The sequence below is a fragment of the Salvelinus fontinalis genome, chromosome 15, assembly GCF_029448725.1.
Source record: "Salvelinus fontinalis isolate EN_2023a chromosome 15, ASM2944872v1, whole genome shotgun sequence".
Taxonomy (NCBI): Eukaryota; Metazoa; Chordata; class Actinopteri; order Salmoniformes; family Salmonidae; genus Salvelinus; species Salvelinus fontinalis.
In genome coordinates this window covers 3,539,617-3,564,940 of record NC_074679.1, presented here as the reverse complement: position 1 = coordinate 3,564,940, position 25,324 = coordinate 3,539,617, and the positions used below count along the sequence as shown (strand labels likewise).

Below are 25,324 nucleotides of genomic sequence, written 5' to 3'. Positions count from 1 at the left end.
GTCCTGTCTTAGTCTGTCAGCTCGGTACTAACTCTTGTCCTGTCTTAGTCTGTCAGCTCGGTACTAACTCTTGTCCTCTCTTTCTCTGTCAGCTCGGTACTAACTCTTGTCCTCTCTTTCTCTGTCAGCTCGGTACTAACTCTTGTCCTGTCTTAGTCTGTCAGCTCGGTACTAACTCTTGTCCTGTCTTTCTCTGTCAGCTCGGTACTAACTCTTGTCCTGTCTTTCTCTGTCAGCTCGGTACTAACTCTTGTCCTGTCTTTCTCTGTCAGCTCGGTACTAACTCTTGTCCTGTCTTAGTCTGTCAGCTCGGTACTAACTCTTGTCCTGTCTTAGTCTGTCAGCTCGGTACTAACTCTTGTCCTGTCTTAGTCTGTCAGCTCGGTACTAACTCTTGTCCTCTCTTTCTCTGTCAGCTCGGTACTAACTCTTGTCCTGTCTTAGTCTGTCAGCTCGGTACTAACTCTTGTCCTGTCTTAGTGTGTCAGCTCGGTACTAACTCTTGTCCTGTCTTAGTCTGTCAGCTCGGTACTAACTCTTGTCCTGTCTTAGTCTGTCAGCTCGGTACTAACTCTTGTCCTGTCTTAGTCTGTCAGCTCGGTACTAACTCTTGTCCTGTCTTAGTCTGTCAGCTCGGTACTAACTCTTGTCCTCTCTTTCTCTGTCAGCTCGGTACTAACTCTTGTCCTCTCTTTCTCTGTCAGCTCGGTACTAACTCTTGTCCTGTCTTAGTCTGTCAGCTCGGTACTAACTCTTGTCCTGTCTTTCTCTGTCAGCTCGGTACTAACTCTTGTCCTGTCTTTCTCTGTCAGCTCGGTACTAACTCTTGTCCTGTCTTTCTCTGTCAGCTCGGTACTAACTCTTGTCCTGTCTTAGTCTGTCAGCTCGGTACTAACTCTTGTCCTGTCTTAGTCTGTCAGCTCGGTACTAACTCTTGTCCTGTCTTAGTGTGTCAGCTCGGTACTAACTCTTGTCCTGTCTTAGTCTGTCAGCTCGGTACTAACTCTTGTCCTCTCTTTCTCTGTCAGCTCGGTACTAACTCTTGTCCTGTCTTAGTCTGTCAGCTTGGTACTAACTCTTGTCCTGTCTTAGTCTGTCAGCTCGGTACTAACTCTTGTCCTGTCTTTCCCCACCGGAGCGTTCACTATTAACCACCCTCTGTAACATTAGTGAAATCTTCCATGTCTCTCTCTCTGTCTCCATCTTCCTCTCCTCCCTCTCTCCCTCTCCGTCTCCATCTTCCTCTCCCCCGCTCTCTCTCTTTCACTCTCTCCCTCTTCGTCTCCATCTTCCTCTCTCCCTCTCACTTTTTCTCTCTCTCTCTCCATCTTCCTCTCCCCCCTCTCTCGCTTTCACTCTCTCCCTCTGTCTGTCTCTTTCTCCGTAGCGTTTGGTTTCTGTGAGTACAAGGAGCCAGAGTCCACCCTGCGTTCCCTGCGTCTGCTACATGAGCTGCTGCTGGGAGACAAGAAGCTGCTGGTCAAGGTGGATGCCAAGACCAAGGCCCAGCTAGAAGAATGGAAGGCTAAGAAGAGGAGCGCCAACGGGGTGAAAACACACACACACACACACACACACACACACACACACACACACACACACACACACACACACACACACACACACACACACACACACACACACAAAACGGGGTGAGTAGTAGACCTAAGTCCTGTCTATCATGAGAGGTGATGGAGAACAGACTCAGATTTTATTTAACCAGGCAAGTCAGTTAAGAACACATTTTTATTTACAATGACCGCCTACCCCGGGCAAGACCCGGGCGACGCCGGGCCAAACCCGGGCGACGCCGGGCCAAACCCGGGCCAATAGCGTGCCGCCCTATGCGACTCCCAAATTCTAAATATCACATCCATTAGACATGGGAATTCATAATAAGAACCTCTCTGCTTTCTGTTTGTGTCTCATAGGGAGCCATGTCAGAGGACGTGCTCAAGGAGGAAGAGGAGGAGGAGGAGGAGGATCTTGATGAGGACACAAAGCGTCGTGACCAGATAGTGAAGGGGGCCATCGAGGGGTTGATCCGGGAACACGGCAGTGAGCTCAACGCCCCTTCTCAGGACGGAGACAACCAGCCCCGCAAGAAGAAGAGAGAGAAGAAAGAGGAGGTAGTAGCGTCCGTTCCACCGTAGAGAGGAGGTAGTAGCGTCCGTTCCACCGTAGAGAGGAGGTAGTAGCGTCCGTTCCACCGTAGAGAGGAGGTAGTAGCGTCCGTTCCACTGTAGAGAGGAGGTAGTAGCGTCCGTTCCACCGTAGAGAGGAGGTAGTAGCGTCCGTTCCACCGTAGAGAGGAGGTAGTAGCGTCCGTTCCACCGTAGAGAGGAGGTAGTAGCGTCCGTTCCACCGTAGAGAGGAGGTAGTAGCGTCCGTTCCACCGTAGAGAGGAGGTAGTAGCGTCCGTTCCACCGTAGAGAGGAGGTAGTAGCGTCCGTTCCACCGTAGAGAGGAGGTAGTAGCGTCCGTTCAACCGTAGAGAGGAGGTAGTAGCGTCCGTTCCACCGTAGAGAGGAGGTAGTAGCGTCCGTTCCACCGTAGAGAGGAGGTAGTAGCGTCCGTTCCACCGTAGAGAGGAGGTAGTAGCGTCCGTTCCACCGTAGAGAGGAGGTAGTAGCGTCCGTTCCACCGTAGAGAGGAGGTAGTAGCGTCCGTTCCACCGTAGAGAGGAGGTAGTAGCGTCCGTTCCACCGTAGAGAGGAGGTAGTAGCGTCCGTTCCACCGTAGAGAGGAGGTAGTAGCGTCCGTTCCACCGTAGAGAGGAGGTAGTAGCGTCCGTTCCACAGTAGAGAGGAGGTAGTAGCGTCCGTTCCACTGTAGAGAGGAGGTAGTAGCGTCCGTTCCACCGTAGAGAGGAGGTAGTAGCGTCCGTTCCACCGTAGAGAGGAGGTAGTAGCGTCCGTTCCACCGTAGAGAGGAGGTAGTAGCGTCCGTTCCACCGTAGAGAGGAGGTAGTAGCGTCCGTTCCACCGTAGAGAGGAGGTAGTAGCGTCCGTTCCACCGTAGAGAGGAGGTAGTAGCGTCCGTTCCACAGTAGAGAGGAGGTAGTAGCGTCCGTTCCACTGTAGAGAGGAGGTAGTAGCGTCCGTTCCACCGTAGAGAGGAGGTAGTAGCGTCCGTTCCACCGTAGAGAGGAGGTAGTAGCGTCCGTTCCGCCGTAGAGAGGAGGTAGTAGCGTCCGTTCCGCCGTAGAGAGGAGGTAGTAGCGTCCGTTCCGCCGTAGAGAGGAGGTAGTAGCGTCCGTTCCGCCGTAGAGAGGAGGTAGTAGCGTCCGTTCCACCGTAGAGAGGAGGTAGTAGCGTCCGTTCCGCCGTAGAGAGGAGGTAGTAGCGTCCGTTCCGCCGTAGAGAGGAGGTAGTAGCGTCCGTTCCGCCGTAGAGAGGAGGTAGTAGCGTCCGTTCCGCCGTAGAGAGGAGGTAGTAGCGTCCGTTCCGCCGTAGAGAGGAGGTAGTAGCGTCCGTTCCGCCGTAGAGAGGAGGTAGTAGCGTCCGTTCCGCCGTAGAGAGGAGGTAGTAGCGTCCGTTCCGCCGTAGAGAGGAGGTAGTAGCGTCCGTTCCGCCGTAGAGAGGAGGTAGTAGCGTCCGTTCCGCCGTAGAGAGGAGGTAGTAGCGTCCGTTCCGCCGTAGAGAGGAGGTAGTAGCGTCCGTTCCGCCGTAGAGAGGAGGTAGTAGCGTCCGTTCCGCCGTAGAGAGGAGGTAGTAGCGTCCGTTCCGCCGTAGAGAGGAGGTAGTAGCGTCCGTTCCGCCGTAGAGAGGAGGTAGTAGCGTCCGTTCCACCGTAGAGAGGAGGTAGTAGCGTCCGTTCCACCGTAGAGAGGAGGTAGTAGCGTCCGTTCCACCGTAGAGAGGAGGTAGTAGCGTCCGTTCCGCCGTAGAGAGGAGGTAGTAGCGTCCGTTCCGCCGTAGAGAGGAGGTAGTAGCGTCCGTTCCGCCGTAGAGAGGAGGTAGTAGCGTCCGTTCCACCGTAGAGAGGAGGTAGTAGCGTCCGTTCCACCGTAGAGAGGAGGTAGTAGCGTCCGTTCCACCGTAGAGAGGAGGTAGTAGCGTCCGTTCCACCGTAGAGAGGAGGTAGTAGCGTCCGTTCCACCGTAGAGAGGAGGTAGTAGCGTCCGTTCCACCGTAGAGAGGAGGTAGTAGCGTCCGTTCCACCGTAGAGAGGAGGTAGTAGCGTCCGTTCCACCGTAGAGAGGAGGTAGTAGCGTGGTATACATTTATATCTACAATAGAGATGTATGTTTGTAAATTGGTGTAGAATTGCATGTATGACTGCAAGCTACTAGTAAGCTACCACTTCTTTCTGGCAGAACTGAAATTGGGATTGGCCTGTCACTTTATCATTAACCTACTGTAAGTCCTAGTCCCAGTTCGAGGATTTAAAAGGTCCAATGACTCCGTTTAAAAAAAAAATCTCAATATGAAATCATCTCTGAATTGTTTTCAATAGAAAATGTCAAAAATTTACAAAAATAGCTTCTTAGCAAAGAGCAATTTCTCAAGCAGGAAATTAGCTATGACTGTCTGGAAGTGGTCTGAGTGTAGAGGGGAGACACTGAACATGTGCTGTTATTGGCAGAGAGGTTTAGAACTCTCTTTCTTATTGGTCTATTAACTAAATTACTGCCTGGTGATGTCACTGTGGAATGCCAAAACTCCATTCCACCAAAACACGTTGAAATTTCAGGCTGTCTTTTCAAACAGCTCTTAAACTAAAAGGGCATTATCAAAATGATCACAATTTCACTGTATTATTTTAACATATTAATGTGGAAATATATATAAAACACAGGAAATCACATTTGAAATGCGCTGGCCCTTTAAATCCTTGAGTCACCATTTTGTGATGAGAGATTGTCATTTTATCAATCTGATTTGCATATTGGGTGTGTTTGTTTCTTTACTTACAGTGCCTTGAAAAAGTGTTCATCCCACTTGCCGTTTTTCCTATTTTGTTGCATTACAACCTGTTTATTGAAATGGATTTGTTTTTCATGTAATGGACAAACACAAAATAGTCCAAATTGATATAGTGAAATTAAAAAAATTACTTGTTTAAAAAAAAAAAAGGACAAAATAAATATGCAAAAGTGATGCGTGCATATATATTCACCCCCTTTGCTCTGAAGACCCTAAATTAGATCTGCTGCAACCAATTACCTTCAGAAGTCACATAATTTGTTAGATTGCACACAGGTGGACTTTATTTAAGTGTCACAGGATCTCAGTGTATATATACAGCTGTTCTGAAAGGCCCCAGAGTCTGCAACACCACCAAGCAAGGGGCACCACCAAGCAAGCGGCACCATGAAGACCAAGGAGCTCTCCAAACAGGTCAGGGACAAAGTTGTGGAGAAGTACAGATCAGGGTTGGATTATAAAAAAATTATCTGAAACTTTGAACATCCCACAAAGCACCATTTTAAAATCCATTATTAAAAAATGGAAAGAATATGGCACCACAACAAACCTGCGAAGAGAGGGCCTCCCACCAAAACTCATGGACCAGGCAAGGAGGGCGTTAATCAGAGAGGCAACAAAGAGATCAAAGATAACCCTGAAGGAGCTGCAAAGCTCCACAGCGGAGATTGGAGTATATGCCCAGAGGACCACTTTAAGCCGTACACTCCACAGAGCGGGGCTTTACGGAAGAGTGGCCAGTAAAAAAGCCACTAAAGAAAAAATAATCAAACATGTTTGGTGTTCGCCAAAAGGCATGTGGGAGACTCCCCAAACATATGGAAGAAGGTACTCTGGTCAGATGAGAATAAAATTGAGCTTTTTTTGCCATCAAGGAAAACGCTGTCTGGCGCATCACCCCGAGAATGTTTTTTTGTCGGCAGGGACTGCGAAACTGGTCAGAATTTAAGGAATGGTGGATGGCGCTAAATACAGGGAAATTCTTGAGGGAAACCTGTTTGTCTTCCAGAGATTTGAGACTGGGACAGAGGTTCACCTTCCAGCAGGACAATGACCCTAAGCATACTGCTAAAGCAACACTCGAGTGGTTTAAGGGGAAACATTTAAACGTCTTGGAATGGCCTAGTCAAAGCCCAGACCTCAATCCAATTGAGAATCTTTGCTATGACATAAAGATGGCTGTACAACAGCGGAACCCATCCAACTTGAAGGAGCTGGAGCAGTTTTGCCTTGAAGAATGGGCAAAAATCCCAGTGGCTAGATGTGCCAAGCTTATAGAGACATACCCCAAAGAGAATTTCAGCTGGAATTGCTGCAAAAGGTGTCTCTACAAAGTATTGACTTTGGGGGGGTGAATAGTTATGCACGCTCAAGATTTCAGTATTTTTTTTGTCTTATTTGTTGTTTTTTTCACAAAAAAATATTTTGCATCTTCAAAGTGGTAGGCATGTTGTGTAAATCAAATGATACAACCCCCCCCCCCCAAAAATCTATTTTAATTCCTGGTTGTAAGACAACAAAATAGGAAAAATGCCAAGGGGGGGGTGAATGAATACTTTCGCAAGGCACCGTATGTTCCAGGAGGACATCAACGCCGTAGAGATTAAATAAAGTTGGTTAATGTAAATACGAGCTACCAACAAAATGCTACTAATGAATATATTATGTATTATATATTATATAATATATATATTAATGATTCTGGTTGACCTGAAATCATAAAGATGTTCCCACCCCATCTGTCATATTTAAATAATAGCCAGGTGCCATTTTGTGGTGAGAGAATGCCATCTTATCAAACTCATTTACATACATTTACCGGACACCCTTTCAAATTTATTTGGCTCTTTTAGCCACACCCGTTGCTGACCGGTGTATAAAATCAAGCACACAGCCATACAATCTCCATGGACAAACATTGGCAGTAGAATGGCCCGTACTGAAGAGCTCAGTGACTTTCAACGTGGCACCATCATAGGATGCCACCTTTCCAACGAGTCAGTTCGTAAAATGTCTGCCCTGCTTGATCTGCCTCGGGTCAACTATAAAGTGGTGTTATTGTGAAGGGGAAACGTCTAGGAGCAACAACGGCTCAGCCGCAGAGTGGTAGGCCACACAAGCGCACAGAACGGAACCACCGAGTGCTGAAGCACGTAAAAATCGTCTGTCCTCGGTTGCAACGCTCACTACCGAGTTCCAAACTGCCTCTGGAAGCAACGTCAGCACAATAACTGTTCGTCAGGAGCTTCATGAAATGGGTTTCCATGGCCGAGCAGCCGCCAAGCGTCGGCTAGAGTGGTGTAAAGCTTGCCCCCCATTGGACTCCGGAGCAGTGGAAACACGTTCTCTGGAGTGATGAATCACACTTCACCGTTTGGCAGTCCGACGGACGAATCCGTCAGGTGGCCACATACTTTTGGTAATGTAGTGTATGTACAGTAGTCTGTTTCGTGACTTGTGTTCCTGTACTGTACCACCTCCAGTCATCTGATAACCTGTTTCGTGACTTATGTTCCTGAACTGTACTACCTCCAGCCATCTGATAACCTGTTTCATGACTTGTTTCCTAGGAGGACATCAATGTGATGGAGATGGAGGATGACAAAAGAGACCTGATATCCAGAGAGATTTCTAAGTTCCGGGACACTCACAAGGTAACACTGTTCTCTTACCTTCCCACTCACATTAGGCTTTGGAGAGAAAGAACTACAATACCCACATCTACATTACACCTAGTGTAGTTTCAACATCCTGTTACCAATTGGACTCCAAATTCATGTATTGACCACTCTTCCTAAGATCATTCATTCAAATTGTCAACAACATTAGTTGAGATATTTGCTCATTTTGTGCGTTTTGATCAATTGAACTTGATAAAAATGTCATATTTATAAACAATATGTATCCATCAGTCGATAATGCCATGCTATTTCAGTAAAGGGTTAGAACCATCTGAACACCAGCTGACAGCTCAGGCAGAACAGAAAGACAGGAAGCGTGAGTTAAAGGCGAATGACCGAAGGGGCAGATTCAGAGAGGCACACATGCTATTTCAGTAGCCCCTAAAGATCGTAGTGGAACGGATGTGAAATGGCTAGCTAGTTAGCGGTGGTGCGCGCTAGCAGCCTTTCAGTCGGTGACGTCACTCGCTCTGAAACCTAGAAGCAGTGGTCCCCCTTGCTCTGCAAGGGGCCGCGGCTTTTGTGGAGCGATGGATAACGATGCTTCGTGGGTGACTGTTGTGTGCAGAGGGTCCCTGGTTCGCGCCCGTGTCGGGGCGAGGGAACGGTTTAAAGTTATACTGTTACAGTAGCACCAACTGTTAACAATAGTGACTTGGGATGAAACTACCAGCTAGAGAGTAGGGTGGACGCAATGTAATGGTTCTTTAACGCTAATCTATTGATTATAACCCCACCGTTATGGTAGACGACATTATTGGTGACTAAAGCAAGATGAATCTCAGAGCTTTGGGGAAAATGTGCGCGGACGTAAGTCTCATTTTTAATTTCTTCTCTCTACGTCTCGGGCGCTCCTTTCTCGAGGACTTGCATAGGGGCAGCTGGCTCTGAGACTGTTACTGCACTATATAGGGTGCCGTTTTGGACCCGACGCTGGTCAAAAGTAGTGTAATATGTAGGGATATTGGATACAAGCTTGTGTTTGTAGCTACTAGCTAGTTGCCATGGTTAACAGGAGGCCCACTGGCAGTGTGAATAGAAGGCCAGAGAGAGAGAGAGACCAGTAAACAGCAGGTCCTAGTGGTGTACAGTGAAAGTATTCAGACCTCTTGACTTGTTCCACATTTTAGTTACGTTACAGCCTTATTCTAAAAATGATTAAATCGTTTTTTTATACTCCATAATGACAAAGCAAAATTTTGCAAATGTTTATCTTTAAAAAAAATATTACATTTACATAAGTATTCAGACCCTTTACTCAGGACTTTGTTGTCGCATCTTTGGCAGCGATAACAGCCTTGAGTCTTCTTGGGTATGACGCTACAAGCTTGGCACACCTGTATTTGGGGAGTTTCTCCCATTCTTCTCTGCAGATCCTCTCAAGCTCTGTCAGGTTGGATGGGGAGCGTCGCTGCACAGCTGTTTTCAGGTTTCTTCAGAGATGTTCGATCGAGTTCAAGTCTGGGCTCTGGCTGGGCCAGTCAAGGACCTTCAGAGACTTGTCCCGAAGCCACTACTGCATTTTGGCTGTGTGCTTAGGGTCGTTGTCCTGTTGGAAGGTGAACCTTCACCCCAGGCTGAGGTCCTGAGCGCTCTGGAGCAGGTTTTCATCAAGGATCTCTCTGTACTTTGCTCCATTCATCTTTTCCTCGATCCTCACTAGTCTCCCAGTCCCTGCCGCTGAAAAACACCCCCACAGCATGATGCTACCATCACTATGCTTCACCATAGGGATGGCGCCAGGTTTCCTCCAGACGTGACGCTTGTCATTCAGGCCAAATCTTGGTTTCATCGGACCAGAGAATCTTGTTTCTCATGGTCTTAGAGTTCTTTAGGCGCCTTTTGGCAAACTCCAAGCCGGCTGTCGTGCCTTTTACTGAAGAGTGGCTTCCGTCTGGCCACTCTACCATAAAGGCCTGATTGGTGGAGTGCTGCAGAGATGGTTGTCCTTCTGGAAGGTTCTCCCATCTCCACAGAGGAACTCTGGAGCTCTGTCAGAGTGACCATCGGTCACCTCTCTGACCAAGGCCCTTCTCCCTCGATTGCTCAGTTTGGCTGGGTGGCCAGCTCTAGGAAGAGTCTTGGTGGTTCCAAACATCTTCCATTTAAGAATGATGGAGGCCACTGTGTTCTTGGGAACCTTCAATGCTGCAGACAGTTGTTTGGTACCCTTACCCAGATCTGTGCCTCGACACAATTCTGTCAATTCACGGTCAACTGTGGGACCTTATATAGACAGGTGTGTGCCTTTCCAAATCATGTCCAATCAATTGAATTTACCACAGGTGGACTCCAATCAAGTTGTAGAAACATCTCAAGGATGATCAATGGAAACGGGATGCACCTGAGCTCAATTTAGAGTCTCATAGCAAAGGGTCTGAATACTTATGTAAGGTATTTCTCTTTTTATATTTAATACATTTTCCCCCAAAAAAATTACCGATTTTTGCTTTGTCATTATGAGGTAGTGTGTCGTTGTGGGGTATTGAGTCTTTGTGGGGTATTGCATCGTCGTGGGGTATCGCGTCGTCGTGGGGTATCGCGTCGTCGTGGGGTATCGCGTCGCCGTGGGGTATCGCGTCGCCGCCGTGGGGTATCGGGTCGCCGCCGTGGGGTATCGGGTCGCCGCCGTGGGGTATCGGGTCGCCGCCGTGGGGTATCGGGTCGCCGCCGTGGGGTATCGGGTCGCCGCCGTGGGGTATCGGGTCGCCGCCGTGGGGTATCGGGTCGCCGCCGTGGGGTATCGGGTCGCCGCCGTGGGGTATCGGGTCGCCGCCGTGGGGTATCGGGTCGCCGCCGTGGGGTATCGGGTCGCCGCCGTGGGGTATCGGGTCGCCGCCGTGGGGTATCGGGTCGCCGCCGTGGGGTATCGCGTCGCCGCCGTGGGGTATCGCGTCGCCGCCGTGGGGTATCGCGTCGCCGCCGTGGGGTATCGCGTCGCCGCCGTGGGGTATCGCGTCGCCGCCGTGGGGTATCGCGTCGCCGCCGTGGGGTATCGCGTCGCCGCCGTGGGGCATCGCGTCGCCGCCGTGGGGCATCGCGTCGCCGCCGTGGGGCATCGCGTCGCCGCCGTGGGGCATCGCGTCGCCGCCGTGGGGCATCGCGTCGCCGCCGTGGGGCATCGCGTCGCCGCCGTGGGGCATCGCGTCGCCGCCGTGGGGCATCGCGTCGCCGCCGTGGGGCATCGCGTCGCCGCCGTGGGGCATCGCGTCGCCGCCGTGGGGCATCGCGTCGCCGCCGTGGGGCATCGCGTCGCCGCCGTGGGGCATCGCGTCGCCGCCGTGGGGCATCGCGTCGCCGCCGTGGGGCATCGCGTCGCCGCCGTGGGGCATCGCGTCGCCGCCGTGGGGCATCGCGTCGCCGCCGTGGGGTATTGAGTGTAGATTGAGGATTATTTTTGAATTTAATCCACTTTAGAATAAGGCTGTAATGTAACAAAATGTGGAAGAAGGGGTCTGAATACTTTCCGAATTCACTGTATAAACCAAATCAAATTGTTTTGGTCACATACACGTGTTTAGCAGATGTTATTGCAGGTGTAGTGAAATGCGTGTGTTCCTAGCTCCAACATTGCAGTAGTATCTAACAATACACACATTTAAAAGTAAAATAATGGAATTAAGAAATATATAAATATTAGGATGACCAATGTCGGAATGGCATTGACAAAAATACTTTATATACATATGAGTAAAGCAGTATGTAAACATTATTAAAGTGACTCGTGTTCCATTATTAAAGTGGCCAGTGATTCCATGTCTATGTATATGGGGAAGCAGCCTCTAAGGTGCAGGGTGGAAGCCGGCTAGTGATGGCTGTTTAACAGTCTGATGGCCTTGAGATAGGAGCTGTTGCGTAGGGAAGGAGTTCAGTCCCTCAGGGCTTTGAGCTTTGTGGTGACTTTGGTCGTCCATGTACAGCGTCCTCACTAATGCATTCCTTTTGTCCAGGTGGGTGAGGGCAGTGTGCAGTGCAATGGCGATTGCTTCGTTCCGTAGGGATGTTGGGATTACTGCACAGTTTCCTAGACCAGTGCATGCATTCTTTTACACGCGAGTCCAGTTCTGGTGTCACATGGTCCTCTGGAAGCAACGTCAGCACAATACCTATTCGTTCGGGAGCTTCGTGAAATGGGTTTCCGTGTCCGAGCAGCCGCACACGAGCCTAAGATCACCATGCGGAATGCCAAGCGTCGGCTGGAGTGGTGTAAAGCCTGCCGCCATTGGACTCTGGAGTTGTTTAAACGCGTTCTCTGGAGTGATGAATCACGCTTCACCATCTGGCAGTCCAACGGACGAATCTGGGTTTGGCGGATGCCAGGAGAACGCTACCTGCGCCCAAATGCATAGTGCCAACTGTAAAGTTTGGTGGAGGAGAAATAATGGTCTGGGGCTGTTTTTCATGGTTCAGGTAGCTTGTTCTCACTGCTGTTGTTTAACTGTGTTGTCTACGGGGAATACAGCAGTAGAGTGACTAACACAGGGGTACCCGTCTTCTTCCTGTAGAAACTGGAGGAGGAGAAGGGAAAGAAAGAGCAGGAACGGCAAGAGATCGATAAGGACAGGAGGGAGAGGGACAAAGAGAGGGAGCGAGAGAGGGAGCGCCGGGACCGCGAGAGGGAGAAGGAGAGAGAGAAGGAGAAGGAGAGAAACGACAACAACAACAAGGAGAGAGAGCGGGACAGAGACCGGGACCGGATCGATCGGGAACGTGAACGGACGAAGGAGAGGGAACGAGGAGAGAGGGAACGAGGAGAGAGGGAACGAGGAGAGAGGGAACGCGTGAAGGAGCGGACTCGAGAAGACAGCAAAGACCGCAGTAGATCCAGGTTGGTATGAGGTTAACGCTGAAACAGCCTGAACCAAGATCCAGGTCGGTATGAGGGCCTGAACCAGGATCCAGGTCGGTATGAGGGCCTGAACCACGATCCAGGTCGGTATGAGGGCCTGAACCAAGATCCAGGTCGGTATGAGGGCCTGAACCAGGATCCAGGTCGGTATGAGGGCCTGAACCACGATCCAGGTCGGAATGAGGTCCTGAACCACGATCCAGGTCGGAATGAGGGCCTGAACCACGATCCAGGTCGGTATGAGGGCCTGAACCACGATCCAGGTCGGCATGAGGGCCTGAACCACGATCCAGGTCGGAATGAGGGCCTGAACCACGATCCAGGTCGGAATGAGGGCCTGAACCACGATCCAGGTCGGTATGAGGGCCTGAACCACGATCCAGGTCGGTATGAGGGCCTGAACCAAGATCCAGGTCGGTATGAGGTTAACGCTGAAACAGCCTGAACCAAGATCCAGGTCGGTATGAGGGCCTGAACCAGGATCCAGGTCGGTATGAGGGCCTGAACCAGGATCCAGGTCGGTATGAGGATCCTAGATACTCTGAATAGAGGTGCTGGTCAGTTGTAGAAGTGGCGAGTGTTTTTGAACCCACGTCTCTTCCCTGTAGAGAACGGAGCCGCGATGAGAAGAAACACGACCGTGAGGAAGATCAGGAGGAGGCGTACGAACGCAGGAAACTGGAGAGGAAGATGAGGGACAAGGAGACTGCCTACCAGGAAGTAAGTTTGACATGTAGTCCATGTTGACGAGGCCTTAAGGCCGAATTTATACCCTACGCAAATACACAACGCAAAAAAACTACATTAGCTACAGAGGAATGGTAGTCCTGTGACGTTGCAGAAATACACACACACAAATACACGCGCAGCCCTGCAACTCCACACAGGTATACACGATTAACTTATTTTGCTAACAGCTTTCTTGCGTTAGATACGTGTGTAGGGTAAATTAGGGTTCACCACTGCAATATACTGTCGTAGCATGGAACACAACCAGTCTGATAACTCTTTGTGATTCCCTCAGGCTTAAGGCACTTAGGAGTGTGTTCCAAATGACACCCTATTTCCTATATAGGGAACACGGTGGCATAGGGCTCTGGTCTAAAGTAGTGCACTATATAGGGAACAGGGTGGCATAGGCCTCTGGTCTAAAGTAGTGCACTATGTAGTGCACTACTTTAGACCAGAGCCCTATTCCCTATAAAGTGCACTACTTTAGACCAGAGCCCTATTCCCTATATAGTGTACTACTTTAGACCAGAGCCCTATTCCCTAATAGTGCACTACTTTAGACCAGAGCCCTATTCCCTATATAGTGCACTACTTTAGACCAGAGCCCTATGCCACCGTGTTCCCTATATAGTGCACTACTTTAGACCAGAGCCCTATTCCCTATATAGTGCACTACTTTAGACCAGGGCCCTATTCCCTATATAGTGCACTACTTTAGACCAGAGCCCTATTCCCTATATAGTGCACTACTTTAGACCAGAGCCCTATTCCCTATGTAGTGCACTACTTTAGACCAGAGCCCTATTCCCTATATAGTGCACTACTTTAGACCAGGGCCCTATTCCCTATGTAGTGCACTACTTTAGACCAGAGCCCTATGCCACCGTGTTCCCTATATAGTGCACTACTTTAGACCAGAGCCCTATTCCCTATGTAGTGCACTACTTTAGACCAGAGCCCTATTCCCTATGTAGTGCACTACTTTAGACCAGAGCCCTATTCCCTATATAGTGCACTACTTTAGACCAGAGCCCTATTCCCTATATAGTGCACTACTTTAGACCAGAGCCCTATTCCCTAAATAGTGCACTACTTTAGACCAGAGCCCTATGCCACCGTGTTCCCTACATAGTGCACTACTCTAGACCAGAGCCCTATGTCACCCTATTCACTATATAGTGCACTACTTTAGACCAGAGCCCTATGCCACCGTGTTCCCTACATAGTGCACTACTTTAGACCAGAGCCCTATGCCACCGTGTTCCCTATATAGTGCACTACTTTAGACCAGAGCAGGGTTTCAGTTGAGACACAGCCACTGTGCTCATACTGGCTCTGTCTTCAATTAAACACCTGTCTTATGTATAGATGCAAATTACAGTTGCTTTGGATGCTGATTGGCTGAAACAGCATTCCGGCTGTGTGTGTGTGTGTGTGTGTGTGTGTGTGTGTGTGTGTGTGTGTGTGTGTGTGTGTATATATCAGATGTTATTGCTCTTCTTCTCAGCGTCTGAAGAACTGGGAGATCAGAGAGAGGAAGAAGGCTCGGGACTACGACAAAGAGAACCAGCGAGAGGAGGAGAGACGCCATGAGATGGTCAGAGAGATGGTTCTTTATATATGCCTTCTATAAAGTATACGTTCTCTCTGATACTTGTAATCAGTTTAGTTGTCCTGTGCCTCTGATTCTGTCTAACTCTGTGATGTGTGGATACTTTGAGTTAGTATGTGATCCAGTGTTCGTCCTCTTCCTCCAGACGAAAGAAGGCAAGCGTCTGAAAGAGTTCCTGGAAGATTATGACGATGACAGAGATGAGTCAAAATACTATAGGTGAGTCGACACCGTTTATAACAGAGATGAGTCAAAATACTACAGGTGGTGAGTCGACACCGTTTATAACAGATGAGTCAAAATACTACAGGTGGTGAGACGACACCGTTTATAACAGAGATGAGTCAAAATACTACAGGTGAGACGACACCGTTTATAACAGAGATGAGTCAAAATACTACAGGTGGTGAAACGACACCGTTTATAACAGAGATGAGTCAAAATACTACAGGTGGTGAGACGACACCGTTTATAACAGAGATGAGTCAAAATACTACAGGTGAGACGACCCCGTTTATAACAGAGATGAGTCAAAATACTACAGGTGGTGAAACGACACCGTTTATAACAGAGATGAGTCAAAATACTACAGGTGGTGAAATGACACCGTTTATAACAGAGATGAGTCAAAATACTACAGGTGGTGAGTCGACACCGTTTATAACAGATGAGTCAAAATACTACAGGTGAGACGACACCGTTTATAACAGATGAGTCAAAATACTACAGGTGGTGAGACGACACCGTTTATAACAGAGATGAGTCAAAATACTACAGGTGAGACGACACCGTTTATAACAGAGATGAGTCAAAATACTACAGGTGGTGAGACGACCCCGTTTATAACAGAGATGAGTCAAAATACTACAGGTGGTGAGACGACCCCGTTTATAACAGAGATGAGTCAAAATACTACAGGTGGTGAGACGACACCGTTTATAACAGAGATGAGTCAAAATACTACAGGTGGTGAGTCGACACCGTTTATAACAGATGAGTCAAAATACTACAGGTGAGACGACACCGTTTATAACAGAGATGAGTCAAAATACTACAGGTGGTGAGACGACACCGTTTATAACAGAGATGAGTCAAAATACTACAGGTGGTGAGACGACACCGTTTATAACAGATGAGTCAAAATACTACAGGTGAGACGACACCGTTTATAACAGAGATGAGTCAAAATACTACAGGTGGTGAGACGACACCGTTTATAACAGATGAGTCAAAATACTACAGGTGGTGAGACGACACCGTTTATAACAGAGATGAGTCAAAATACTACAGGTGGTGAAACGACACCGTTTATAACAGAGATGAGTCAAAATACGACAGGTGAAACGACACCGTTTATAACAGAGATGAGTCAAAATACTACAGGTGAGACGACACCGTTTATAACAGAGATGAGTCAAAATACTACAGGTGGTGAGACGACACCGTTTATAACAGAGATGAGTCAAAATACTACAGGTGAGACGACACCGTTTATAACAGATGAGTCAAAATACTACAGGTGGTGAGACGACACCGTTTATAACAGAGATGAGTCAAAATACGACAGGTGAAACGACACCGTTTATAACAGAGATGAGTCAAAATACTACAGGTGAGACGACACCGTTTATAACAGAGATGAGTCAAAATACTACAGGTGGTGAGACGACACCGTTTATAACAGAGATGAGTCAAAATACTACAGGTGGTGAAACGACACCGTTTATAACAGAGATGAGTCAAAATACTACAGGTGGTGAGACGACACCGTTTATAACAGAGATGAGTCAAAATACTACAGGTGGTGAGACGACACCGTTTATAACAGAGATGAGTCAAAATACTACAGGTGAAACGACACCGTTTATAACAGAGATGAGTCAAAATACTACAGGTGGTGAGACGACACCGTTTATAACAGATGAGTCAAAATACTACAGGTGAGACGACACCGTTTATAACAGATGAGTCAAAATACTACAGGTGAGACGACACCGTTTATAACAGAGATGAGTCAAAATACTACAGGTGAAACGACACCGTTTATAACAGAGATGAGTCAAAATACTACAGGTGGTGAGACGACACCGTTTATAACAGAGATGAGTCAAAATACTACAGGTGGTGAGACGACACCGTTTATAACAGAGATGAGTCAAAATACTACAGGTGGTGAGACGACACCGTTTATAACAGAGATGAGTCAAAATACTACAGGTGAAACGACACCGTTTATAACAGAGATGAGTCAAAATACTACAGGTGGTGAGACGACACCGTTTATAACAGATGAGTCAAAATACTACAGGTGAGACGACACCGTTTATAACAGATGAGTCAAAATACTACAGGTGAGACGACACCGTTTATAACAGAGATGAGTCAAAATACTACAGGTGAAACGACACCGTTTATAACAGAGATGAGTCAAAATACTACAGGTGGTGAAACGACACCGTTTATAACAGAGATGAGTCAAAATACTACAGGTGGTGAGACGACACCGTTTATAACAGAGATGAGTCAAAATACTACAGGTGGTGAGACGACACCGTTTATAACAGAGATGAGTCAAAATACTACAGGTGAAACGACACCGTTTATAACAGAGATGAGTCAAAATACTACAGGTGGTGAGACGACACCGTTTATAACAGATGAGTCAAAATACTACAGGTGAGACGACACCGTTTATAACAGAGATGAGTCAAAATACTACAGGTGAGACGGCACCGTTTATAACAGAGATGAGTCAAAATACTACAGGTGAGACGACACCGTTTATAACAGAGATGAGTCAAAATACTACAGGTGAGACGACACCGTTTATAACAGATGAGTCAAAATACTACAGGTGAGACGACACCGTTTATAACAGAGATGAGTCAAAATACTACAGGTGGTGAGACGACACCGTTTATAACAGATGAGTCAAAATACTACAGGTGAGACGACACCGTTTATAACAGAGATGAGTCAAAATACTACAGGTGAAACGACACCGTTTATAACAGAGATGAGTCAAAATACTACAGGTGGTGAGACGACACCGTTTATAACAGAGATGAGTCAAAATACTACAGGTGGTGAGACGGCACCGTTTATAACAGATGAGTCAAAATACTACAGGTGGTGAGACGACACCGTTTATAACAGAGATGAGTCAAAATACTACAGGTGAAACGACACCGTTTATAACAGAGATGAGTCAAAATACTACAGGTGGTGAGACGACACCGTTTATAACAGAGATGAGTCAAAATACTACAGGTGAGACGGCACCGTTTATAACAGAGATGAGTCAAAATACTACAGGTGGTGAGACGGCACCGTTTATAACAGAGATGAGTCAAAATACTACAGGTGGTGAAACGACACCGTTTATAACAGATGAGTCAAAATACTACAGGTGGTGAAACGACACCGTTTATAACAGATGAGTCAAAATACTACAGGTGGTGAGACGACACCGTTTATAACAGATGAGTCAAAATACTACAGGTGAGACGACACCGTTTATAACAGATGAGTCAAAATACTACAGGTGAGACGACACCGTTTATAACAGAGATGAGTCAAAATACTACAGGTGAAACGACACCGTTTATAACAGAGATGAGTCAAAATACTACAGGTGGTGAGACGACACCGTTTATAACAGAGATGAGTCAAAATACTACAGGTGGTGAGACGACACCGTTTATAACAGAGATGAGTCAAAATACTACAGGTGGTGAGACGACACCGTTTATAACAGAGATGAGTCAAAATACTACAGGTGAGACGACACCGTTTATAACAGAGATGAGTCAAAATACTACAGGTGGTGAGACGACACCGTTTATAACAGAGATGAGTCAAAATACTACAGGTGGTGAAACGACACCGTTTATAACAGAGATGAGTCAAAATACTACAGGTGGTGAGACGACACCGTTTATAACAGAGATGAGTCAAAATACTACAGGTGAAACGACACCGTTTATAACAGAGATGAGTCAAAATACTACAGGTGAAACGACACCGTTTATAACAGAGATGAGTCAAAATACTACAGGTGGTGAGACGACACCGTTTATAACAGATGAGTCAAAATACTACAGGTGAGACGACACCGTTTATAACAGAGATGAGTCAAAATACTACAGGTGAGACGGCACCGTTTATAACAGAGATGAGTCAAAATACTACAGGTGAGACGACACCGTTTATAACAGAGATGAGTCAAAATACTACAGGTGAGACGACACCGTTTATAACAGATGAGTCAAAATACTACAGGTGAGACGACACCGTTTATAACAGAGATGAGTCAAAATACTACAGGTGGTGAGACGACACCGTTTATAACAGATGAGTCAAAATACTACAGGTGAGACGACACCGTTTATAACAGAGATGAGTCAAAATACTACAGGTGAAACGACACCGTTTATAACAGAGATGAGTCAAAATACTACAGGTGGTGAGACGACACCGTTTATAACAGAGATGAGTCAAAATACTACAGGTGGTGAGACGGCACCGTTTATAACAGAGATGAGTCAAAATACTACAGGTGGTGAGACGGCACCGTTTATAACAGAGATGAGTCAAAATACTACAGGTGGTGAGACGACACCGTTTATAACAGAGATGAGTCAAAATACTACAGGTGGTGAGACGACACCGTTTATAACAGAGATGAGTCAAAATACTACAGGTGGTGAAACGACACCGTTTATAACAGAGATGAGTCAAAATACTACAGGTGGTGAGACGACACCGTTTATAACAGATGAGTCAAAATACTACAGGTGGTGAAACGACACCGTTTATAACAGAGATGAGTCAAAATACTACAGGTGAAACGACACCGTTTATAACAGAGATGAGTCAAAATACTACAGGTGAAACGACACCGTTTATAACAGAGATGAGTCAAAATACTACAGGTGGTGAGACGACACCGTTTATAACAGATGAGTCAAAATACTACAGGTGAGACGACACCGTTTATAACAGAGATGAGTCAAAATACTACAGGTGGTGAGACGACACCGTTTATAACAGAGATGAGTCAAAATACTACAGGTGGTGAGACGACACCGTTTATAACAGAGATGAGTCAAAATACTACAGGTGAGACGACACCGTTTATAACAGAGATGAGTCAAAATACAAGCTGTTGGAACTGGTCTGTGGAAACCACAAACAAAGGAGCCTGCTGTGTTGGGTCTGGCACACTGTAACAGAGCTCTGTTCCAATGCTATTTTTAAATCATTTCACAAACTCAAGTTGGGCTTGATTTGAGTTTGCGTGGTGTAAAGAAATAGCAAACCCCGCCCATCTGACGCAATAGGCAGCCTAAAGCAAACGCTAAGTATTTGAATGATTACAAATAGTATCCAGGTATGTGGCGTTAATCTGTATGACTGACTGTCTGTCTCTCTGTCCCCCCTCCCCCTCTCAGGGGTAGTGCATTACAGAAGCGTCTGAGAGACCGTGAGAAGGAGACGGAGCTGGATGATCGAGACCGGAAGAGGGAGAAGGAGGAGCATGATCAGATCAGACAGAGACTGTTGGCTGAGGGACACCCAGACCCTGAGGCCGAGTTGCAGAGGGTATGTCTGTCTGTCTTGTGGAACAGGAGCCAGTCATACCGTCTGTCTGTCTGTCTGTCTTGTGGAACAAGAGCCAGGCATACCGTCTGTCTGTCTGGCTGTCAGTCTTGTGGAACAGGAGCCTGGCCTCCTGTCTGTCTCGTGTGCCTCCTGTCTGTCTCGTGTGCCTCCTGTCTGTCTCGTGTGCCTCCTGTCTGTCTCGTGTGCCTCCTGTCTGTCTCGTGTGCCTCCTGTCTGTCTCGTGTGCCTCCTGCCTGTCTCGTGTGCCTCCTGCCTGTCTCGTGTGCCTCCTGCCTGTCTCGTGTGCCTCCTGCCTGTCTCGTGTGCCTCCTGCCTGTCTCGTGTGCCTCCTGCCTGTCTCGTGTGCCTCCTGCCTGTCTCGTGTGCCTCCTGCCTGTCTCGTGTGCCTCCTGTCTGTCTCGTGTGCCTCCTGTCTGTCTCGTGTGCCTCCTGTCTGTCTCGTGTGCCTCCTGTCTGTCTCGTGTGCCTCCTGTCTGTCTCGTGTGCCTCCTGTCTGTCTCGTGTGCCTCCTGTCTGTCTCGTGTGCCTCCTGTCTGTCTCGTGTGCCTCCTGTCTGTCTCGTGTGCCTCCTGTCTGTCTCGTGTGCCTCCTGTCTGTCTCGTGTGCCTCCTGTCTGTCTCGTGTGCCTCCTGTCTGTCTCGTGTGCCTCCTGTCTGTCTCGTGTGCCTCCTGTCTGTCTCGTGTGCCTCCTGTCTGTCTCGTGTGCCTCCTGTCTGTCTCGTGTGCCTCCTGTCTGTCTCGTGTGCCTCCTGTCTGTCTCGTGTGCCTCCTGTCTGTCTCGTGTGCCTCCTGTCTGTCTCGTGTGCCTCCTGTCTGTCTCGTGTGCCTCCTGTCTGTCTCGTGTGCCTCCTGTCTGTCTCGTGTGCCTCCTGTCTGTCTCGTGTGCCTCCTGTCTGTCTCGTGTGCCTCCTGTCTGTCTCGTGTGCCTCCTGTCTGTCTCGTGTGCCTCCTGTCTGTCTCGTGTGCCTCCTGTCTGTCTCGTGTGCCTCCTGTCTGTCTCGTGTGCCTCCTGTCTGTCTCGTGTGCCTCCTGTCTGTCTCGTGTGCCTCCTGTCTGTCTCGTGTGCCTCCTGTCTGTCTCGTGTGCCTCCTGTCTGTCTCGTGTGCCTCCTGTCTGTCTCGTGTGCCTCCTGTCTGTCTCGTGTGCCTCCTGTCTGTCTCGTGTGCCTCCTGTCTGTCTCGTGTGCCTCCTGTCTGTCTCGTGTGCCTCCTGTCTGTCTCGTGTGCCTCCTGTCTGTCTCGTCTGCCTCCTGTCTGTCTCGTCTGCCTCCTGTCTGTCTCGTCTGCCTCCTGTCTGTCTCGTCTGCCTCCTGTCTGTCTCGTCTGCCTCCTGCCTGTCTCGTCTGCCTCCTGCCTGTCTCGTCTGCCTCCTGCCTGTCTCGTCTGCCTCCTGCCTGTCTCGTCTGCCTCCTGCCTGTCTCGTCTGCCTCCCGCCTGTCTCGTCTGCCTCCCGCCTGTCTCGTCTGCCTCCCGCCTGTCTCGTGTGCCTCCCGCCTGTCTCGTGTGCCTCCCGCCTGTCTCGTGTGCCTCCCGCCTGTCTCGTGTGCCTCCCGCCTGTCTCGTGTGCCTCCCGCCTGTCTCGTGTGCCTCCCGCCTGTCTCGTGTGCCTCCCGCCTGTCTCGTGTGCCTCCCGCCTGTCTCGTGTGCCTCCCGCCTGTCTCGTGTGCCTCCCGCCTGTCTCGTGTGCCTCCCGCCTGTCTCGTCTGCCTCCCGCCTGTCTCGTGTGCCTCCCGCCTGTCTCGTGTGCCTCCCGCCTGTCTCGTGTGCCTCCCGCCTGTCTCGTGTGCCTCCCGCCTGTCTCGTGTGCCTCCCGCCTGTCTCGTGTGCCTCCCGCCTGTCTCGTGTGCCTCCCGCCTGTCTCGTGTGCCTCCCGCCTGTCTCGTCTGCCTCCCGCCTGTCTCGTCTGCCTCCCGCCTGTCTCGTCTGCCTCCCGCCTGTCTCGTGTGCCTCCCGTCTGTCTCGTCTGTCTCCTGTACTACAGAGTAAAATCAGCCAGCTGGTTAACTTTGGCACAGAAATTAGAAATGTTGATCAGTGTGTGTATTGTACCTGTCAAATGGGGACAATACACACTAATCAACAAGGCACATTCATGACGTTTTGTTTTTCTTTATCTTCATTTGTAAAGTGTGTTGAGACTTTAAATAAATTGTGATTTGATTTGAAAACAAGATGGAGGAGGAGGCAGAGCGGAGGCGGCAGCCCCCAGTGAAGCCGGAGCCAGAGGAGGAGGTGCAGCAGGAGAAACCAAACCGAGAGAGGGAGCACCGAGAGAGGGAGCACCGAGAGAGGGAGCACCGAGAGAGGGAGCACCACAGGGACAGGAGAGGAGGAGGAGGAGGAGGAGGAGCAGCAGACAGGCCTCCTCCCGAACACCCTCAGTCCCAATCAGACGATGACGTGGAGGATGGAGAGGAGCTTGACGATCGTGACGGGGAAGACTCGTCAGACGCCAGGACACACCCACACCTCAAGCCCACACTGCGGCCAATCACGTCGGCACCCTCTGTGTCGTCGGGCAGCGGCGGCGCCACGCCCAACTCCCCTGGCAACGAGTCTCCGTGTGGTATCATCATCCCTCATGAGAACTCTCCAGAAGCCCAGCCCACAGATGAACACCGGCCCAAGATAGGCCTCAGCCTCAAACTGGGTGAGTTAGCACCAGTCTGACTGGGCGAGTTAGCACCAGTCTGACTGGGCGAGTTAGCACCAGTCTGACTGGGCGAGTTAGCACCAGTCTGACTGGGCGAGTTAGCACCAGTCTGACTGGGCGAGTTAGCACCAGTCTGACTGGGCGAGTTAGCACCAGTCTGACTGGGCGAGTTAGCACCAGTCTGACTGGGCGAGTTAGCACCAGTCTGACTGGGCGAGTTAGCACCAGTCTGACTGGGCGAGTTAGCACCAGTCTGACTGGGCGAGTTAGCACCAGTCTGACTGGGCGAGTTAGCACCAGTCTGACTGGGCGAGTTAGCACCAGTCTGACTGGGCGAGTTAGCACCAGTCTGACTGGGCGAGTTAGCACCAGTCTGACTGGGCGAGTTAGCACCAGTCTGACTGGGCGAGTTAGCACCAGTCTGACTGGGCCAGTTAGCACCAGTCTGACTGGGCCAGTTAGCACCAGTCTGACTGGGCCAGTTAGCACCAGTCTGACTGGGCCAGTTAGCACCAGTCTGACTGGGCCAGTTAGCACCAGTCTGACTGGGCCAGTTAGCACCAGTCTGACTGGGCCAGTTAGCACCAGTCTGACTGGGCCAGTTAGCACCAGTCTGACTGGGCCAGTTAGCACCAGTCTGACTGGGCCAGTTAGCACCAGTCTGACTGGGCCAGTTAGCACCAGTCTGACTGGGCCAGTTAGCACCAGTCTGACTGGGCCAGTTAGCACCAGTCTGACTGGGCCAGTTAGCACCAGTTAAGAATGCAGGGGTTAAAGATTCTCACTCACTGTGACGGATTTCCGTCATGATTGTTGTAGGGGGGTGTGTTCATAGATAAAAAACAAAGGCCTTAAAATGTCCAAACTCGTCTCAGCCAAAATTATAATAGTACCACACCAACCTAATGCAGTTCAAACTACAATAAACTGGCAGCAACCTCCCTTTAACTAAAATGGCAACCCAACTTCGTCTGGCGGGGCAGTAACAGTCCAGCGACATTTCACATCAGAGGGAGCGCATTGGAGAGGACAACAGTCTCCTGCAGTGTAAAGCACTGGAACCAGAGAGAGAAAATGAATGTAAGTTTCACCTGTTGACTTCTGGGCTTGCAGTTTCACCTGTTGTCTTCTGGGCTTGCAGTTTCACCTGTTGTCTTCTGGGCTTGCAGTTTCATCTGTTGACTTCTGGGCTTGCGGTTTCATCTGTTGACTTCTGGGCTTGTAGTTTCACCTGTTGACTTCTGGGCTTGTAGTTTCACCTGTTGACTTCTGGGCTTGCAGTTTCACCTGTTGACTTCTGGGCTTGCAGTTTCACCTGTTGACTTCTGGGCTTGCAGTTTCACCTGTTGACTTCTGGGATTGCAGTTTCACCGGTTGACTTCTGGGCTTGCAGTTTCACCTGTTGACTTCTGGGATTGCAGTTTCACCTGTTGACTTCTGGGCTTGTAGTTTCACCTGTTGACTTCTGGGCTTGCAGTTTCACCTGTTGACTTCTGGGCTTGCAGTTTCACCTGTTGACTTCTGGGATTGCAGTTTCACCGGTTGACTTCTGGGCTTGCAGTTTCACCGGTTGACTTCTGGGCTTGCAGTTTCACCGGTTGACTTCTGGGCTTGCAGTTTCACCGGTTGACTTCTGGGCTTGCAGTTTCACCGGTTGACTTCTGGGCTTGCAGTTTCACCGGTTGACTTCTGGGCTTGCAGTTTCACTGACTGTCTGTCGGATACACCTGGTGGCTGGTTTGTTTGTCGTAGCTTTGCAACAATGTTGCTACCACTCCATGCGATCGAAGACCGGCGCGGTCCCAAAAGATAACCACGAGCTAGAGCGCTAACACCTAGAGCGCTAACACCTAGAGCGCTAACACCTAGAGCGCTAACACCTAGAGCGCTAACCCTGGCGAGCGACTTAAACACAGTTCACAAACTAAACGAGCTGAAAATAAACAAGCCTTCTGCAGAGTTGCACACACACACTGTCAAACATGCTAACTGATAGCTCCTTCGGCTCGATGTGGAGAACTATCTTTTCCGCCTCCTTCCCCGACAGCCGACGCCACCCACAAAGTGTCAGCGCACGGCGGTTGTTTTCGCCACAATGGTATGTGTGTTGGGTACAGAGGTGAGGTAGTCATTCAGAAAATCATGTTGAACACTATTATTGCACACGGTGTCCATGTAACTTAGTATGTGACCGGTTAAGCAGATTTCTACTCCTGACCTTGTTTAAGCTTGTCATAACAAAAGG

At 49.2% G+C, this 25,324-nt stretch overlaps 1 protein-coding gene across 2 annotated transcripts in view; it reads left to right on the top strand.

Moving 5' to 3' along the window:
• LOC129811275 (RNA-binding protein 25-like) overlaps positions 1-25,324 on the top strand; it is a 47,880-nt gene that overhangs the window by 11,793 nt on the left and 10,763 nt on the right. For both annotated transcript variants that reach the window (XM_055862451.1, XM_055862450.1), the window contains exons 6-14: positions 1,388-1,548; positions 1,932-2,129; positions 7,499-7,582; positions 12,115-12,437; positions 13,067-13,178; positions 14,698-14,787; positions 14,948-15,021; positions 20,256-20,406; positions 22,599-23,076. In XM_055862451.1, coding sequence (XP_055718426.1) covers positions 1,388-1,548; positions 1,932-2,129; positions 7,499-7,582; positions 12,115-12,437; positions 13,067-13,178; positions 14,698-14,787; positions 14,948-15,021; positions 20,256-20,406; positions 22,599-23,076 — 1,671 coding nt within the window. The remainder of the gene's footprint in view (positions 1-1,387; positions 1,549-1,931; positions 2,130-7,498; positions 7,583-12,114; positions 12,438-13,066; positions 13,179-14,697; positions 14,788-14,947; positions 15,022-20,255; positions 20,407-22,598; positions 23,077-25,324) is intronic.